We start from the raw sequence: 19,563 nt of genomic DNA on the forward strand, positions 1-19,563 counted from the left end.
GGCAGAATTTGACCTTAGACAGGGGTTGCTAAGTGGGGCTCTTCTGGAGTTTGGTTCCTGTCCCTCTGCAAAAAGTGCTTTCTCTGCAAATACCTGAAGATTAGGGTTGCCAATCCCCGATTTGGAGGGTCTCCCTCCGCTTCAAGGTCATCAGAAAGCGGGGTGGGGGGGATGTCTACTGGGCACTCTGTTATTCCCTATGGAGACCAATTCCCATGGGGTATAATGCAGAATCAATTCCTGGGGCACGTGGCGGGGGACTTTTTTTAAGGCAGAGGCATGAAATTTTCAGCATAGCATCTAGTGCCTCTCCTCAAAACACCCTCCAAATTTCAAAAAGATTGGACCAAGGGGTTCAATTCTATGCCCCCCCCCCCAAAAGAAGGTGCCCCTATTATTCATTATTTCCAGTGGAGGGAAGGCATTTAAAAGGTGTGCAGTCCCTTTAAATGTGATGGCCAGAACTCACTTGCTCCTGGCTCCACCCCCAAAGTCTCCCCGACTGGAGATCCTAGTTCAATAGAACCTCAAGGCCAGTTTCAGATAAAGGTATGCTGAAAACTGTGCAGGTGGACTTGCCAACTGCTAGTTCAGAAACACCTAGAGATTTGAGGGTGGTGCCTAGAGAGTGGGGTGTAGGGAGAGGAGGGACCTTGGTAGGATAGAATGCCATGCAGTCCACTGTTCAAAGCAGCCATTTTCTCCTGGAGAAGTGGAATAAATGTTTTAAAAAGGTGATTTGTGTAGTTTGGAGATCAGGTGTAATTCCAGAAGATCTCCAGCCCCCATCTGGAAGCTGTGTAATGTAGAGGTCAGTGGTGTTCTGATAAAGCTTGCATGTAGAACTTCAAATAGACAAGAGCATGTAGCAAAAAGTAACAATATTCCAGTATTTGCGGAACTAGAAGCCCTTCCAAAGACGTCTTTTCTAGATATCAAGACATTTCATCCGTCTTTCTTCAGTTTAGAGACTTATTTATCACTGGAACCCAATCTTTACAATACATTCACAGGAGACCAACAAGGTTCAGAACATGTCTGTTAGATTTCCAGGTCTATTGTTACTCTGTGGAAAGACTGTTTTTGAACTGTCTTCTGTGAATGTCTTTTTGCTACATGCTCTTGTCTATTTGAAGTTCTATGTGCAAGCTTTGTCAGAACACCACTGGCCTCTACATTATACTGTTTATTGTTGTTTAAAATTTATGGAGTCTCTTAGCGGTTTTTTAATTTACATAGCTGTATGCTAAGATCCTATAGTTTCGCTGCCCACCTGGAAGCTGGCAAGCCTAATATAACTCCCACCACTAGGGTTCCCCATGTGTGGGCAGTTGATCCCCTGGATTGGAGGCCCTTCCCCTGCTTCAGGGTTATCAGAAAGTGTGTGTGTGTGTGTGGGGGGGAATGTCTGCTGGGCACTCCATTATTCCCTATAGAGACCTATTCCCATAAGCCAAGGTATAATGGAGAATTGATCTGTGAGTATCTGGGGCTCTGGGGGCTGTTTTTAGAGGTAGAGGCACCAAATTTTCAGCATAGCATCCGGTGACTCTCCTCAAAACACCTCCCAAGGTTAAAAAAGATTGGACCAGGGGGTCCAATTCTGTGAGCTCCCAAAGAAGCCATCCCTATCCTTCATTATTTCCAAATGGAGGGAAGGCATGCAGCCTCTTTAAATGTGATTGCCAGAACTCACTTCAGAGTTCAATTGTGCTGGTCACACCCTTGCTCTTGGCTCCACCCCCAAAGTTCCCAGATAAGTTGAGTTAGACTTGGCAACCCTATTCACCACCATTCCGAAGCCCATCAGGAGGGAAATATAGAAAAATCACCATCATGGTCATTTGTGAGCACAGGGCCAGCCCTAAACCTGGAAGTGACATCGTGCTGCTCTTAAAGTGATGTGACATCACTTCCTGGTTGGCCTGGAAAGGGCATTATATGCTGTCAGCATGATGGTACCCCCATACCTCCCCTTCCCAGTCTCCTGTCAGTTGCCAGTCATTATTTTGGCAAACCTTAACATGGCAAGAGAAATCAGCTTTTTGTCCAGCAAGAAATCCTTTGCCTTTAGACAGAAATTAAACAGATTTCAACAGGTTCAAAAGCTTTCTCCATGGCTGCTTCCTTATCTGCCAGGCAATTATGCTGGTTTCTATTCTTTGCAGGTAAGAAGGTACCTGTCTTATCCAAGAGGACCAAGAAAAGAAGCTGATAAAGAACAAGGAAGAAAGGAAGAACTTCTGGTTGGTAAAACATAGTGTTTTTTAGCACTCCGTGTGCAAATATAAATGTGTGAAGTCCACATCCTGTGTGTGGTTTCCCTTGTGAGTGTGAACTTGAAGGGGAAACAGTAAACACTTTTGCCATTTCTTAGCAGAACACAGCTGAGCTCAGCACTGATTGGCTAATTCTTGTGTTAACCTTTTTCTTGTCTTTGGAGTAGTTTTGTATTTTTTTCTAAATGGGATTTCCCCTTTTCTTTAAAAAAAAAAAGTTGTGACAAATAATTTTTAAAGGTATGCTGTTTATTTAAAGGTGGACAAATGCCTGAAAATTTGGGTGGGGGGAGAGTTGGACTGCCAATCTCCAGGTTGGGGAAGGAAAAACAAGCCCTGAGGCATCCACGAAAAACCAGCCTCAATTATGAAAATATAAAGTTTATCAAACAATTCAAGCAAAAGTGCAAAAAATCAGCCGGAAACCCAATGTCCTTTCAATTCATAATAGACGTTCATAGTCTTTGCGATGGAGATCCAGGATAGTCTTTACGGTGGGGATCCGGGAAAGAAGTTGGCAAAGCCGTGAATGGAGAGTCCAATGCGCCAGAGATTTCTTTCACTACGTGCCAATGCAGAGACAATTGGCAGCCCAACACGAGAACGCAACAGGGAGGTGCGTTTTGCCATGTTTCACCGAAGGCTTTTACAAGCTTCAAAATACATTCACAATTTTACAAGAGGCACAAAACTCAAACATTCTGCAGAGTACAAACAGCCATTGCGTTCTCATGCTGCGCAGGTTGCCAATTGTCCCTACAATTGTCCCTGGCTCCACCCCCAAAGTCCCCGGATATTTCTTGAATTGGACCTGGCAACCCTAGAGGAAAGAAGGTATATTGGGAGAGGGGGTGAAGTCCCAGAGGAGAAAGAAACACTGCAATAAGTTCTGTCTTAAGAAGGGTTGCCAGATCTAAGTTGGGAAATTCCTAGAGATTTTGGGGTAGAGCCTGGGGAAAGCAGGGTTTGGGAAGGTGATGGACCTGAACAGTTTATAATGCCATAGAGATCATCCTCCAAAGCAGCCATTTTCTGAAGGGGAACTAATCTCCTGTCATCTAGAGGTAGGGCTGTCAAGCTCCCAGGCTGGGCAGGGTTTCCCCCGCCCTGGAGGTTCCCAACTCGCTGGCCCACATTGGGCCAGCAGGGGGGGGATCCTCCCCCGATGTTGCTGGCATGATGATGTCACACGCAGTGAAGTCATCATGCTGGTGATGTTGCGCTCCAGCCGCTCTAGGAGCTTCTGGGAAAACTCTATGGTTTTTCTGGACGCTCTAGCAATCTGGGAGGGAAAACTCTATGGTACCCTTCTTACTTGCTTGAGGCTGCAAGGGACTTGGCAACCCAATCTAGAGATCAATTTTAATTCTGCAAGATCTCCAGGTTGGCAGCCCTAATAAGGTACATCTGTACAAGTGTCGGAAGTATTTTAAACATGAACATGTGTCACTATTAATTCTAGTAGGGTTGCCAGCCTCCAGGTGGGGCCTGGAGATTTTCCACTTTTCCAACTGATTCCCAGCTGACAGAGATCATCTCCCCTGGAGAAAATGACTGCTTTGAAGGATGGACTCCAGGGCATTGTGCTGAGGCCCCTCCTCTCCTCTCCTCTCCTCTCCTCTCCTCTCCTCTCCTCTCCTCTCCTCTCCTCTCCTCTCCTCTCCTCTCCTCTCCTCTCCTCTCCTCTCCTCTCCCCTTCCCAAACCCCACCCTCTCCCAACTCCACCCCCAAAGTCTCCAGGTATTTTCCAGCACAGACCTGACAACCCTAAATTCTAGAAGAAGAAGAAGAAGATATTGGATTTATATCCCGCCCTCCACTCTAAAGAGTCTCAGAGCGGCTCACAATCTCCTTTACCTTCCTCCCCCACAACAGACACCCTGTGAGGTGGGTGGGGCTGAGAGGACTCTCACAGCAGCTGCCCTTTCAAGGACAATCTCTGCCAGAGCTATGGCTGACCCAAGGCCATGCCAGCAGGTGCAAGTGGAGGAGTGGGGAATCAAACCCGTTTCTCCCAGATAAGAGTCCGCACACTTAACCACTACACCAAACTGGCTCTAGTAAACTTGTTAGGGCATCTACTTGTTAGATCAGTTGGCCTCCCCTGCGATATCACACTATGCTACCACACTACTGTATCACTCTGTTGGACCATCCTGCTCTACTACTAACTCGCTATTGTAACTGGTTTTATTGTGATTTTATTGTAATTTATTGTGATTCATTGATGCACTCTGCCCTGAGCCCCCATGGAGGAATGGGCATAAATGACGATTATTATTATTATTATTAATAATAATAAAAAAAACAAAGACTTCTCTGCAGAACTGGGGGGTGGTTCTTCTGGGTCATCACAGCTGTTGTTGGCTGCTGTTGTGTAGATTTGCCTGTCTGCATGCATAGGACCACTCTTTGGCAATCAGGTACATAGATAAACTTTATCTGTGCATAGCAGTCATAGGATTTGAATGTAAGCCACTTTCTGATATCCCTTTTGATTGCAGAAGCAGACAGAAGCCGAGATGCAAAAAATCATCCAGGAATGGAAAACACTCTGTGGGTTCCTGGAGGAACAGAAGCAGCTTCTCTTGAGGTGGCTGGAAGGCTTAGCAGGAGATGTTGTCAAGGAAATTGAGACAACCTTGTCCACAGTCTCCGTGGAAACTCCCCTGCTCTGCCAGAGGGAAGGAGAGAAGGCACCACTTCAGTTCCCGGAGGTGAGAACTAGCTGGTCCTATGCAGAAGTTCAGGGAGCCTGTCTCCTTTCGCTGGGCTCTTCTTCAATCCTTTCTTTTTTACACATAGACAAATAATGCTCCCATTGGTCACCATCTAGGGGCCTCTTGCAGGTGCTGGGCCCCAGAATTGCTCAGTTAGCTGTTACCAGGGGATGGGCCTTCTGAGTTGTAGCCCCTGCTCTGTGGAATGCATTCTCAGAGAACACCCATGCCCTGCCAGACTTGTTTGGTTTCCACAGGGCATGCAAAAGCTGAAATGGTTTAGGTTGGTCTTTGGAGGGTAACCGCATGTTTGGGCTGTTTTAATAGTGGTACGATGATAACCATATATTTTCTTATTTTACTGTTGATATTTTTATATCTGTTGTTTTTTATGTTGGGAGGGGGCTGTGGCTCAGTGGTAGAGCTTCCGCTTGGCATGCAGAAGGGACCAGGTTCTCTCCTCAGCATCTCCAATTAGAAGTACCAGGTGGAAGGTGATGTGGAAGACCTCTGCCTGAGACCCGGAGAGCAGCTGCCAGTCTGAGTAGACAATACTGACCTTGATGGACCAATTTTGATTCAGTATGAGCAGGGCTTTTTTTCCCTGCACGAATGCAGCTCCCACTGGCTTGGTGTCAGGGGGTGTGGCCTAATATGCAAATGAGTTCTTGGTGGACTTTCCCTTCAAAAAAGCCCAGTGTGAAACAATGGTGATGTCAGGGGTATGGCCTAATATGCAAATGAGTTCATGCTGAGTATAAGGCAGCTTCATGTGTGATGTTTTTACCTTGTTAGTTTTAATGTTGTAAATCTAATAAATAAATAAATGCATGAATGAATGAATGAATTTCCCCCCCAGTCTTCTTCTAGTCCCAAAAGCAAGGAAGAAGTTGAACCTCCAAAGAGGGATGACGACTTCCTAGAATTGGAGCTGAAGCTTAGCTATTTCTCTGAACGAAGAGCCATCTTGGAGGGGGTGCTGAGCAGTTTCAAAGGTGAGTCAGACTCCACTAGATTCTCAGACTTGGGAAGGAAAGCCCCTGTGAACCCACCCTTCAGCTAAGCGGTTGTAAGAACATAAGAGAGGCCATGTTGGATCAGGCCAATGGCCCATCCAGTCTAACACTCTGTGTCACATAGTGGCCAAAAAACCCAGGTGCCATCAGGAGGTCCATCAGTGGGGCCAGGACACTAGAAGCCCTCCCGTGCCCCCCAAGCACCAAGAATACAGAGCATCACTTGCCCCAGACAGAAAGTTCCAACAATACACTGTGGCTAATAGCCACTGATGGACCTCTGCTCCATATGTTGATCCAATCCCCTCTTGAAGCTGCCTGTACTTGTAGCCGCCACCACCTCCTGTGGCAGTGTAGTGGTTAAGAGCGATGGACTCTGCTCTAGAGAACCAGGTTTGATTCTCCCACTCCTCCACATGAAGCCTGCTGAATGACCTTGGGTCAGTCACAGTTCTATCAGAATTCTCTCAGCCCCTCCAACCTCACAATGTGCCTCTTGTTGAGAGAGGAAGGGAAGGAGATTGTAAGCTGCTTTGAGACTCCTTCGGGTAGAGAAAAGCAGGGTATAAAAACCAATTCTTCTTCTGAGTTCTATTTCTCAGCCTTTCCTACGAATACCCTCCATTGCATAGGCAGGGTGGAACAGCATTGGGGTGGAGCCATTTGACTTGCTGCATCTCCATTGCAGAATCCCTCTGCACAGAGATTTGCAGCGCAGAAGCATAGATGCTTTTGAGCTATGGTGCTGGAGAAGACTCTTGAGAGTCCCTTGGACTGCAAGAAGATCCAATCAGTCAGTCCTAAGGGAAATCAACCCAGACTGTTCCCTGGAAGGTCAGAAGCTGAAGCTCAAATACTTTGGCCACCAAATGAGAAGGGGGCACTCGCTGGAGAAGACCCTGATGCTGGGAAAGATAAAAGGCAAAAGAAGGGGACGACAAAAGATGAGATGGCTGGACAGCGTTACTGATGTAACGAACATGAATTTGAGCAGACTTTGGAGGATGGTGGATGACAGGAGGGCATGGCGCGACTTGGTCCATGGAGCTGCAAAGAGTTGGACTTGACTGTGTGACTGAACAACAACAGCAAAACAAACTTGTTGGCACAGAGTGGTAAAGCTGTGGTACTGCAGTCCTAAGCTCTGCTCATGACCTGAGTTCGATCCTGGCGGAAGCTGGGTTCAGGTAGCCGGCTCGAGGTTGACTCAGCCTTCCATCCTTCCGAGGTCGGTAAAATGAGCACCCACCTTGCTGGGGGGGGGGAAGTGTAGATGACTGGGGAAGGCAATGGCAAACCACCCCATTAAAAAGTCTGCCGTGAAAACGTGAAAGCAACGTCACCCCAGAGTCGAAATGACTGGTGCTTGCACAGGGGACTTACCTTTACCTTTAAAAACAAACAAACGTGTTGAGCTTTGGACATTGGACCAAAATGTTTTTAATTGTCCCCTCCCTTCTGGTGATTTCTTTTCTCTCTCTTCACAACACTGTTCCATATAGGGTTGTTCTCCTCCAGGTGGGACCTGGAGATCTCCTGGGATTGTAACTAAAATGAACCTCGGGATCCCTTCTAGCTCTATGTTTCTGCATGCTATAAATAAATGTAATTTAATTTTTAAATTTATACCCCACCCTATCCCACAAGCAGGCTCAGGGCGACTCACAACAATAAAACAACAGAGTTAAAACAATACCATAAAACAGACATTTCAGAACTGGAGCAGCACAGTAAACAATCTTACAGACATAGGCAGTAAACAGCATGCGGCTGAGGGCTAGTAGCATAACATAACACCAGAATGGTGAAATGCTGGGGGAAATGATGACTTTCAGAGGATGCCCGCTGGATTAATTAAAAGCCTGGCAGAAGAGCTCTTGTCTTACAGGCCCTGCGAAACCTTGTTAAGTCCCGCAGGGCCTGGATTTCCAGTGGGAGCTCATTCCACCAGGTAGGGATGCAGACCGAAAAGGCCCTGGCCCTCATTGAAGCCAGCTGGGCATCTTTAAGACCAGGGACTACGAGAAGATGTTGAGCAGCAGACATCAGAGCCTGGGGGGGTTCATATGAGGAGAGGCGGTCCCGAAGATATGCAGGCCCCTGGCCATAAACGGCCTTAAATATCTCTAGAAGGGGTAGATCTGATCATGAACTACTAGTTCCAGCTGATCCAGTTTGCTCTTTGAGAGAGGTGCTGACTGTAGGACAAGGGTTTTGTTACGAAATGCCATGTGCCTTTCAAAGTCCCAGATTCTCTCTCATTTTATGCTAACTTCTTTTTTTTTTCAGAGTCACTGCGACTGGAACTGGAGAACCTTCCAGGTATGTCTTGGGGTTCTTTAAGGACCAAAGAGATCTGCTATGTGAGGGGATGTATACTGTCCAGGTATGCATGTGTGTGTTATGTGTTTAGTTAAGCTATGTGAGAGGCTGTGGCTCACTGCTTTGCATACGGAAGGTTCAATTCTTGTCATCTCGACTTAAAAGGATTGGGTAGGAGATGATGTGAAAGACCTCAGCCTGAGACCTTGGAGAGCCACTGCTAGTTTGAGTAGACAATGTTGACTTTGATAGACCAAGGGCCTGATTCAGTATAAGGCAGCTTCATGTGTTCATGTGTGTCCATTTGGTAAAATGCTTGCAAAACTCATCTTTGACCATTTGTATTACTGTATCCCAATGGACCCCTGGGTCTCCCTTTTGTTATGCAAAATATTACATAATCCTCCCTCCAGGTTCTATGATCTAATGCTATACTTTTTTAATTCTGAACAACAATTAGATTACCTTTTAGGAAAAACCAGGAATCTTGCTCAAAACTTTCCAAAAAAGTAAAATTAACAATTCTCAAGAGAAAAATATTTAAATGATAAAATGTGAATCTTTTGGGTTTTTTTTTTTTTAAGTAAAGGTAGTCCCCTGTGCAAGCACCAGTCGTTTCCGACTCTGGGGTGATGTTGCTTTCACAACGTTTTCACGGAAGACTTTTTACGGGGTGGTTTGCCATTGCCTTCCCCAGTCATCTACACTTTCTCCCCAGCAAGCTGGGTACTCATTTTACTGACCTCGGAAGGGTGGAAGGCTGAGTCAACCTGGAGCTGGCTACTTGAACCCAGCTTCTGCTGGGATCGAACTCAGGTTGTGAACAGGGAGCTCAGACTGCAGTACTGCAGCTTTACCACGGGGCTCTTTGAATCTTTGTTTACAAGTTAGCAATTCAACATATGATAGTCCTTCCTTCCTTCCTCACCTATGGAAACCCACAGAGGTTATAATGTTGTCCTCTCCTCCATCTTATCACAAGAACCCTGTGAGATAGGTTAGTCATGGTCATCCAGCAGCTTCCATGGCAGAATGGAGATCTGAACCTGGTTTTAGAAGGGCTGCAGGGCCTGATTCAGATTGGCACCCAGGGAGGAGGGGGCTCCAGCTTTCCTCGTGCGCTGTGTTCCTGATCCATAACAACACTGGGGAACATTATCTGCCCCATTGGGGGCTGCATGTACCCTGAAATGCTTGAATGTTGAGTTCCCCCTCCATGGGGGAAAAATACTGGAATATCAAGTTAATATAGCAGAGTTGCTTAGCGGAAGCATGCCCGTAACCCTATTGGGATGTTTGGTTATTATGCCGTTAAGATTTGTCCTTAAAACCAGGCCTCATTTTGGGCAGGAGCTCACAGAAGCAGAGCTCCAGAACCTCTGAATTTCATTGTACTTTCTTTCTTACCCCTCCCCCCCCCCCAAATACTTGCTTCTGGGCTCCATTGTTCAAACCTGTTAGAATTTAGCTGAACTCTTAAGATTTGATAAACTTTCTAATATTTCTCCCCACAAAAAATGGAAAAAGAACCAAAACCTATAAAGCAGACAGATGGAAATAATCATGCCACTCTGGCCATATAGGAGAAAGTCATTTAAAAAGTGTAGTGGGAGTAAGGTTTTATTATGGCAATTATAATTCAGGAAGCATTTAAAGTAGATGCTGAGCTGATATAATTTAGTACACCTTCTGGAGATGTCAGGGGTGTGTGGCAGATGCAAATAAGTTGTGCTCTGAAGAGCCCCGTGGCACAGAGTGGTAAAGCTGCAGTACTGCAGTCAGATCCCTCTGCTCACGACCTGAGTTCGATCCCAGTGGAAGCTGGGTTCAGGTAGCCAGCTCCAGGTCGACTCAGCCTTCCATCCTTCCGAGGTCGGTAAAATGAGTACCCAGCTTGCTGGGGGGAAAGTGTAGATGACTGGGGAAGGCAATAGCAAACCACCCTGTGAAAAGGTCTGCCGTGAAAACGTGAAAGCAACGTCACCCCAAAGTCAGAAATGACTGGTGCTTGCACTGGGGACTACCTTTATCTTTAATGAACTCTGGCACCTCTTTTTCTACTAAATGACCCCTGATTAAAACCATGTACCTGACTTTACTCTAAATCAAACCAGTGGGTTGCTTATCCCCTCTTAAAAGGTTATTTGCTACAGCTTTCCTCAATCTAAGAAAAAAAATAATATTTTCATTCTTGCTACAAGACAGGTTTTTCAATGACTCTTGTCATAGTCTGGTCAGAGTCTATTTGCTTTAAGAAGCTGGTAGCGACATTCTTGTTGCTACTAGCCTGCAAATGGACAGAAGGAAGCAGATCAGCTCGAATGAGACTTCTTTTTCTTGCAGTTTTTCGGTTTCTTCCCATGTCAGACTCCAGAGCACAATCCCCACTTTGTTTGAGAATGTCCAGCCCTAAACAGCCTGGAATAGAAACCAATGCAGCAGAACTGGTTCAGGTAAGGAAAGATGCTATTGGGTGAGCGGCTGGGAGATGATAGCTGGTCCCTCAACACCACACCTTTTTAAAACAGTCACTGACTCAAGAGTCAGTAGCTCTTCTGCAGCACAGATTGACTGAGGCTGCTATATTTTCAGGGCCTGCTGAGGTTTGAGGACGTAGCTGTGAATTTCTCAGATGGGGAGTGGGCCCTCCTTGAACCCCCTCAGCGAGCTCTCTACAGGGATGTCATGCAGGAGAACTACGAGAGTATGACCTCACTGGGTATGGACTTCTCCTTTTTGGCATTCAGTCATTAGAACATAAGAGCCCGGCTGGATCAGACAAATGGTCTCTCTAGTTCAGCATTCTGTCTCACACAGTGGCCAACCGGTTCCTCTGGATGGCCAACAACAGGGCATAGAAACTGTTGCTACCTGGCTCTGAGAATCAGAGGATTCTGCCTCTGAATGAGGAGGTTCCCCTTAGTCACCGTGGCTAGTAGCCATTGATAGACTTGTCCTCCATGAACCTATCTAATCCACTTTTCAAGCTGTTTATTTCTGTGGCCATCACAACATCCTCTGGCAGAGAATATTAGATCATTCTCTGTGTAAACCAGTATTTCCTTTTGTATTTCCATCTGAACCTCATACCTGTCAGCTTCATTGGATTCCCTCAAGTTTTAGTCTTTTGGGACAGGGAGATAAGGTTCTCTTGGTCAATTCTCTCCACCCTTAATTTATAAGATTATAAAAATTTTATAAACCTCCCTCATGCCCTCCCTTTCTTGTTTCTTTTGTAAACTGAAAAGTCCCAGACTTTCAGACTTTCCTCACAGGGAGAGTGCTCCAACCCTCTTTTTCTCTTGATTGCCCTCCTCTGTACCTTTTCCAGCTCTGCAGTGTCCTTTTTTGAAATACAGTGACCAGAACTGTATGCAGTATTGCAAATAAGGCCACACCATAGCTTTACACAGGGGCATTAGGATAAGAGAAACCATGTTAGATCAGGCCAATGGCCCATCCAGTCCAACACTCTGTGTCACACAGTGGCAAAATTTTTATATATATACACACACACACACACTGTGGCTAATAGCCACTGATGGATCTCTGCTCCATATTTTTATCTAAACCCCTCTTGAAGGTGGCTATACTTGTGGCCGCCACCACCTCCTGTGGCAGTGAATTCCACATGTTAATCACCCTTTGGGTGAAGAAGTACTTCCTTTTATCCATTTTAACCTGTCTGCTCAGCAATTTCATCGAATGCCCATGAGTTCTTGTATTGTGAGAAAGGGAGAAAAGGACTTCTTTCTCTACTTTCTCCATCCCATGCATTATCTTGTAAACCTCTATCATGTCACCCCGCAGTCGACATTTCTCTAAGCTAAAGAGTCCCAAGCGTTTCAACCTTTCTTCATAGGGTAAGTGTTCCAGCCCTTTAATCATTCTAGTTCCCCTTTTCTGGACTTCCTCCAATGCTATAATATTCTTTTTGAGGTGCGGCGACCAGAACTGCACACAGTACTCCAAATGAGACTGCACCATCGATTTATACAGGGGCATTATGATACTGGCTGATTTGTTTTCAGTCTCTTTCCTTATAAGGAACCCTGCAGCGCACAGTGTTAAACCTGCAGTACTGCAGTCCTAAGCTCTGCTCAGTTTGGTGTAGTGGTTAAGTGCATGGACTTATCTGGGAGAACTGGGTTTGATTCCCCGCTCCTCCACTTGCACCTGCTGGAATGGCCTTGGGTCAGCCATAGCTCTGGCAGAGGGTGTCTGTTGTGGGGGGAGAAAATCTAGGAGATTGTAAGCCGCTCTGATTCAGAGAGAAGGGCGGGGTATACATCTGCATTTCTTCTTCTTTTTTCCGACCTGAGTTTGATCCCCGGCGGTAGCTGGGTTTTCAGGTAGCCGTCTCGAGGTTGACTCAACCTTCCATCCTTCCGAGGTCAGTAAAATGAGTACCCAGCTTGCTGGGGGGAAAGTGTAAAAGACTGGGAAAGGCAATGGCAAACCTTAAAAAGTCTGCCGTGAAAACGTTGTGAAAGCAATGTCACCCCAGTCGGAAACAACTGGTGCTTGCACAGAGGACCTTTCCTTTCCTTCCTCATAATCCCTAACGTAGTGTTTGCCTTTTTCACTGCTGCACCACCCCAAGTTGACACTTTTCATTGGGCTATCCATTACGACCCCAAGATCTTTTTCCCTCTCAGTGTCTGCAAGTTCAGACCCTCATTAACCTATACTCAAACCTGGGATTTTTTTGTCCCAGTGTGCATCTTATTTCACTTACCAGCACTGAACTTCCTATGCTACATTGTCGTCTACTCACCCAGTTTGTTAAGGTACTCTTGGGATCCTGTGGGGTCTTTTCTAGCAACACTTGGAGTGTCTTAAATATATCTCCCAAGAAATATATCACCAAAGGTAAAAACTTATATTTATTCAAGTTGATCCAGTTCACATTCGGGTTGTAGTCAAAAGAAGAGAGAGAGAGCCTTTCACCTCAAACTCAGAAGCAGGCAGAGTTGGATGCCCATAGAATGATGTAACAAAGATGGCAGCCATCAATGACTCACTCCCTTTCCTTTTCCTCTTGACCAGTCTTGGCCATCATGAAACCTGATGTGATCTCTCAGCTGGAACAAGTGGGTGAGCCATGGATAGAGGACCTACACTCTTGTAGGCAAAACACAGAAAGTAAGTCACTAAAACATTGGTTTTGGTCAAGGGGTGGGGTGGGAAATAATTCAGGAAGCAGAGCCAAAACACTCATGGATCCAGTGCCTCTTAGCCACAATGGAACACTCTGTCCGGGGCCGTGATACTCTGTATTCTTGGTGCTTGGGAGCCACAGTGGAAGGGCTTCTGGACTTAGGCTTGCCAATCCCCAGGTCCCAGCGGGGGTTCTTCTGCTTTCCCAGGCTCCTTCCTGCCCCCAGTCAGCTGGCCAGCAGGGGGAAGCCCCGCCCCCAAAGGACCATGTGACTTTCCACCTCCGGAGGCTTCAGTCTCCGATTGAAAGGCTTCCTCTTGGGATGGTGTGTCTGTGTTACTTGGAAAAAGCTGGCAGCAACTCGTGAGTAGGGAGGCCAATCCCTTGCTTCAGGGTCACCAGAAATGAGGGGGGGTAGACGTCTGCTGAGCACTTCATTATTCCCTATGTGGAGATCGATTCTCATAGGGTATAATGGGGAATTGATGGAGGTTTCGGGGGCTCTGAGGGAGCTGTGTTTTGAGGTAGAGGCACCAAATTTTCAGTATAGTATCTAGTGCCTCTCCCCAAAGTACCCTCCAAGTTTCAAAATGATTGGACCAGGGGGTCCAATTCTATGAGCCCCAAAAGAAGGTGCCCCTATCCTTCATTATTTCCTATGGAAGGAAGACATTTTAAAAGGTGTGCTGTCCCTTTAAATGTGATGGCCAGAACTCCCTTGGAGTTCAATTATGCTTGTCACACCCTTGTTCCTGGCTCCGCCCCCAATGTCTCCTGGCCCCACCCCCAAAGTCTCCTGGCTCCACCCCCAAAGTCCCCAGATATTTCTTGAATTGGACTTGGCAACCCTATCTGGACTTCTGACCCCACTGGTGGATCTCTTGATGACATTTGGGTTTTGGCCACTGTGTGACACAGGACATTGTGCTGGATGGGCAATTGACCTGATCCAATGTGGCTTCTGTTGTGTTCTTATGTTCAGTTCGAAGATCCCAGGGCAGGGTACAGATTGTACCTCCTCACACATAAATTTCAGTCCTTAACTAAATGAATCTGTTTTCAGTCTTGGCATCCCTACTTAGAATTAAAAGCCTTGATGGTAGCTTGTAGTAAACTCAGCAAATCTGCAGTAGCTTTTACAGTGGGAACAGCATCCACACACTCCATCCTAGGCACAGAAATGGTGACACAATGACAGTTGCACTGGAGAAAACCTATCTCTAGGTTGTGGTACATATAAATTTACCCAGTTGGCAAACAGTGACTCCTTTGAGCAGTTTTAGGTGTTGAAAACAGCATAGGGAGGAAAGGATTTAACTCCTTATCCCCACATTCCAGTCTGAATTAGGTCCTCACACCTGGGATTTACATTTCAGCACCAAAACTCCCAGGGCTTGGCAGGATGTGGGGTGGACACAGGGATGGGTGTATAGCCTTCGTAACTCCATCTTTGTTACAAGCTGATATTTAACCTTTAGTTGCTTGAGTTCTGTGAGGGAATGGCCTCCAGGTCACGCTCAAGAGAATATTCTTCTCTCTCAGGCTTGTTAGCAGCTCTTGTCTAGGGAGCCTGATGTGTTTTCTCTCATTACTAGAATCAGGTGCCAGATGACCTGGCTCATCCTAGTATCTGAGATAGCCTAATTAATGCTTTTTTGACTCATAGCCAGCAATTAGCGTATAAGGTGCTTAGTTTTAGTTATGCATCTCGTCTTGAGGTCTGGCTAAGTTTTGGGGCTGCCAAGCTCCCACTGGGGGCTGGGGATCCCTTGGCTTGGGGGGCCCCAACCCACCAGCACGGAGCAGGCTGCTGGGGGATCCCTGCCCCCAAAGAGCCCCATTGTCACAATGTGCCCTGCACGATGGAATCCTAGAATGTTCCCTGGCACAACATGCCCTGCGTGATGACATCTCTTCTGAATGATGTAATTTCACCACATGGACGAAGTGCGTGTGAGAGGAGTCCCCTGCTGCAGCAATGGAGGGACTTGACAATCCTACTAAGTTTCTTTGTGCAAGTGTGTGTTCTAGACCCAGCAGCTGGGAGCTTAGCCTTCTATTTCCGTAAGCTTGATCATTGCTTATTGTAATTTCCTTGTAAGCAAACCTTGCATGTAAATTTCCCTGGGATTTCGGCAAACCTGGACCCTCCTGGCCAGACCCCTGAACAAATGGACACAGAAAAAGTGGGACTTGGGGCAAGTCAGACTCAATACTTAGACTCATCCTGTGGAATTTATTTCTTTGTCAATATGGGGGAATAATAAATCTGAGCTACCTCAGTGGGTTGTCATAAAGGTGATGATAAGATGATGAATGTGAAGAGTTTTGAATGTTCTAAAGCAGCACATAAATGCTTGAAGGTCCTGTTGTATGTCTCAAACCTGGTACAATTCCGCAGGGGCTGTAAAACAGAGTTGTTCTGCCAGGCCTACAGTTGAGGGCAGCACCAGGCCCCTAGCCGATAGGCCTCCCCCACGTTTCCTTCTGGGGGTTCCTGTTTCCCCTCCCCTCTTCCCTTCTTAGTTGTTCTGCACACTATCCCTTGTGTGAATTTTTACGCCATCTTGATTTTTTACAGAAATTTCCATATTGATTTTTCTGTTTTTATGTTACCTTTAGAAAGCTTTTAATTATATATTTATAAAATGTCACCCACTCTGAGCCAGTTTTGGGGACAGCAGGCTGCAAATTGAATAAAATAAAATAAGCAAATAAATTTGCAGCCAGCACAGGCACATATGTTTATCTTTCTTAATCCCCCTCTTTCTTAGTTTTGGTCACAACAAAGCTGGATATCTTGCCTTGTCCGGAGCACGGGGGTGAACTGATGGCTGAGGATCTGTGTGCTTTGAAGGAATGCGGCAGGGAGCCCACAGGTGAGAGGGCCCTTGGAACCACAGGCCGACTTCGCAAAAGCCATGTGGTCTTTTCAAATTGTGAGTGACAAAGTTGAGTTTTCCATATACAGGCCTTTGCTCCAGAGACACACTTCCTAGCCTGGGAAATTTCACTGGAGGCTTGAATACCAGTCCCCCGAAACTGTCGTCCAGGCGTTGACCTTCCCGAATTTTGGAATAAACTTCTCCGGTGCACTTTCCTCTGCCTGAGGACTCGGCTTACTGAGGAGAAAATGGGTGTGCATCTCTTTGGGGGAGATTTTTAGAAAGGTTGTGTAATTTGCACTGTATTCTTTTTTTAAAAAAATTCTATGCCGGCTCAGGTGTGCCAGTTCAAATCTTGCTTCACGTTCACTTTTATCATTGGATTTGGACTGGCACACAGGAGCAAGCTCTTGGGGCCCCTGTACGTTGTCAAGTGAAGGAATTTGTTATATTTGAGTTCTTGGACATTTTTTGCTATATGAAGTTTTGTATGGATGGTTTGGAATGGTATCTTGTAATTAATTGTATTGTGTTTTTTACACATAAGTAGACATCACAAATTTTCATAATTTCAAATGAAACAATTTGATTTCACTTGAATAATTTGGTCACGAGCTTTACTGCTTTTGTTTACAGACTCTATGACACAGCTTTATGAAATAGCTGAGTGGCAGGTAGCAGAAAGCTAGGGTTTAAAGGGACTCAGAATCCTTTTAAATCCTGCTTTCTACTCTGGCCACAAACCACCACTAACTCCTGCAGAAGTTCATGGAAGGTCATGACGGTAGATCCATTCATAAACCGTGAATGGGGCAAAAATTTGTGATGAATTTTGCTTCATGGTTTGAGATCATGCCCATCCCTACACTTGACTAGTTTGCAAACTCAGCAAGAAAAGCTTAGTGATATCACAGTTAGTGCTACGGAAAGTTTCAGTGGGATTTTAGAGGTTTTCAGAGGTAAAGGTGCAAGCACCAGTTGTTTCCGACTCTGGGGTGATGTTGCATCACGATGTTTTCACAGCAGACTTTTTTACGGGACAGTTTGCCATTGCCTTCCCCAGTCATCTACACTTCCCCCCAGCAAGCTGGGTACTCATTTTACCGACCTCAGAAGGATGGAAGGCTGAGTCAACCTAGAGCCAGCTACCTGAACCCAGCTTCCACCAGGATCGAACTCAGGTCATGAGCAGAGCTTGGACTGCAGTACTTGCATCTTTACCACTCTGCGCCACGGGTCTCTATTTTAGAGGTTTAGTCAGGGCTTTTTTTGTAGCAGGAACTCCTTTGCATATTAGGCACACACCCCTGATGTAGCCAATCCTCCAAGAGCTTACAGGGCTCTTAGTACAGGGCCTACTGTACGTTCCAAGAGGATTGGGTACATCAGGAGTGTGTGGCCTAATATGCAAAGGCGTTCCTGCTATTTAAAAAGCCCTGGGTTTAGGTATGGACTGTATATTTGCGGGGGAAGGGGGGCTGTTTTGTGACTTTAATGGAACAAATTCCACCTTTAGCTGCAAAGGGCAAGGCGGGATATCAGTGGTTTAATAAACAAATTGATTATTTGTGACTCAAACAATTCTCCTTTATTCCTGAAGGTACTGAGCAGTTAAGAGACAGCAACAAGGAGAATCTACAGCTGGAGGATTTTGAGCTTGTAGGCTCACACTGGGCACTGTTGAGGAGGGCTGAGGAAACTGCACCCCAATCCCACAAGGAAGAAGCTCCTGAAAATCAGCTAGGATCAGAGAAACTGGAGGCAAGCCCCATCGTGGAGAGACTGGAGGAGCCCATAATTTTTATGAGCAAGATTGTGGGTACTGCAGGTTCAGGACAGGAGCCCCAGGCAATGTGCTCTCTGTGTGGGAAAAACTTTAATAACCGAGCCAGTCTGGTGAGGCACCAGAGAATCCACACAGGAGAGAAACCACACACCTGTATAGATTGTGGGAAAAGCTTCAGCAAGCGGTCAAATCTCATCACCCACCAGAGAATCCACACGGGAGAGAAGCCGTACAGCTGCACGGATTGTGGGAAAAGTTTCAGCTTGAGCTCCAGCCTCAGCAGGCACCGGCGGATCCACACAGGGGAAAAGCCCTACCAGTGCCTGGTCTGTGAGAGAAGCTTCAATCAGAAGTCCTCCCTCTTCGTTCATGAGAGGACCCACCGGCGAGAGAAGCCGTACAAATGCTCGGCGTGCGAGAAAAGCTACAGTCATGTCCCCAGCCTGATGGCGCATGAGAAACTCCACCGGGAAGAGAAGCCATACAAATGCGCCGAGTGTGGGAAAAGGTTCAGCTTCAGCTCACAGCTCATCACGCACCAGAGGATCCACGTGGCGGAGAAGCCGTACAAGTGTTTGGTGTGCGACAGGGGGTTCAGCCGCTCCTCCAGCCTCGTAGTGCACGAGCGGATCCACACGGGAGAGAAGCCGTACAAGTGCGCGGACTGCGAGAAAAGCTTCCCTTCCAACTCGAGCCTGGTGAGGCACCAGCTGACCCACTCGGAAGAGAAGCTGGGTGCCTGCTCAGACTGTGGGAAAAGCTTCGCTGTCCGTTCCGGCCTTCAGAGAATATGGGCAGGAGGTAAACTGCCTCAGTGCAAAGAGTGTGAGAAACGGTACAACTTGGCCTCTGCTTGTATCTCCCAAGAGACTCCGTATGCAGAGGAGAAACACTTCGACAAAATGGCCAGGGGGCGATATTACACCATCAAAACTATCGATCCCGCAGCAATACAAACAGAGGGGACTTCCCTTCAGCAGAACTCTCAGCCTGTTCATTATCAGATTAACTACATAGAATGGGAGTGAAACACCAATGAACAGAAAGTTCTCTTGCATGGGCCCCACTGAAGTGGATGGGAACACTATTGTTTTGATGGCACCTATGCAGAAGAGGGTTCTGCTAGATCAGGGGTGGCCAAACTGTGGCTCGGGAGCCACATGTGGCTCTTTCACTCATATTGTGTGGCTCTCAAAACCCGCTCCACCCCGTTGACCAACCTGGAGAAGGCATTTCTCTCTTTAAATCACTTATTCAAGCCAAGGCAGGTGATAGCTTGGAGAATACATTTAAAGTTAAAGTTGTTTTCTCTCCACCTCCCTCTCCATCTATTTTCCTTCCTTCCTTCCTTCTTTCCAGAGAGCCAGTTTGGTGTAGTGGTTAAGTGTGTGGA

General features: G+C 46.5%; 3 protein-coding genes across 3 annotated transcripts in view; 2 read left to right on the forward strand and 1 right to left on the reverse strand.

The window, feature by feature from the left end:
• LOC132570981 (uncharacterized) overlaps positions 1-19,211 on the forward strand; it is a 52,858-nt gene extending 33,647 nt beyond the window's left edge. Inside the window, exons 13-21 of the mRNA XM_060237616.1 lie at positions 2,169-2,246; positions 4,785-4,997; positions 5,860-5,995; positions 8,306-8,338; positions 10,682-10,791; positions 10,931-11,057; positions 13,388-13,483; positions 16,274-16,378; positions 17,985-19,211. Coding sequence (XP_060093599.1) covers positions 2,169-2,246; positions 4,785-4,997; positions 5,860-5,995; positions 8,306-8,338; positions 10,682-10,791; positions 10,931-11,057; positions 13,388-13,483; positions 16,274-16,378; positions 17,985-19,198 — 2,112 coding nt within the window. The 3' untranslated portion in view covers positions 19,199-19,211. The remainder of the gene's footprint in view (positions 1-2,168; positions 2,247-4,784; positions 4,998-5,859; positions 5,996-8,305; positions 8,339-10,681; positions 10,792-10,930; positions 11,058-13,387; positions 13,484-16,273; positions 16,379-17,984) is intronic.
• LOC132571225 (zinc finger protein 709-like) overlaps positions 1-19,563 on the reverse strand; it is a 1,224,940-nt gene that overhangs the window by 109,955 nt on the left and 1,095,422 nt on the right. The window lies entirely within an intron of this gene.
• The window catches only part of LOC132571257 (zinc finger protein 883-like), a 259,231-nt gene that overhangs the window by 59,761 nt on the left and 179,907 nt on the right, over positions 1-19,563 (forward strand). The window lies entirely within an intron of this gene.

This window comes from Heteronotia binoei, chromosome 5, assembly GCF_032191835.1.
Source record: "Heteronotia binoei isolate CCM8104 ecotype False Entrance Well chromosome 5, APGP_CSIRO_Hbin_v1, whole genome shotgun sequence".
Classification (NCBI taxonomy): domain Eukaryota; kingdom Metazoa; phylum Chordata; class Lepidosauria; order Squamata; family Gekkonidae; genus Heteronotia; species Heteronotia binoei.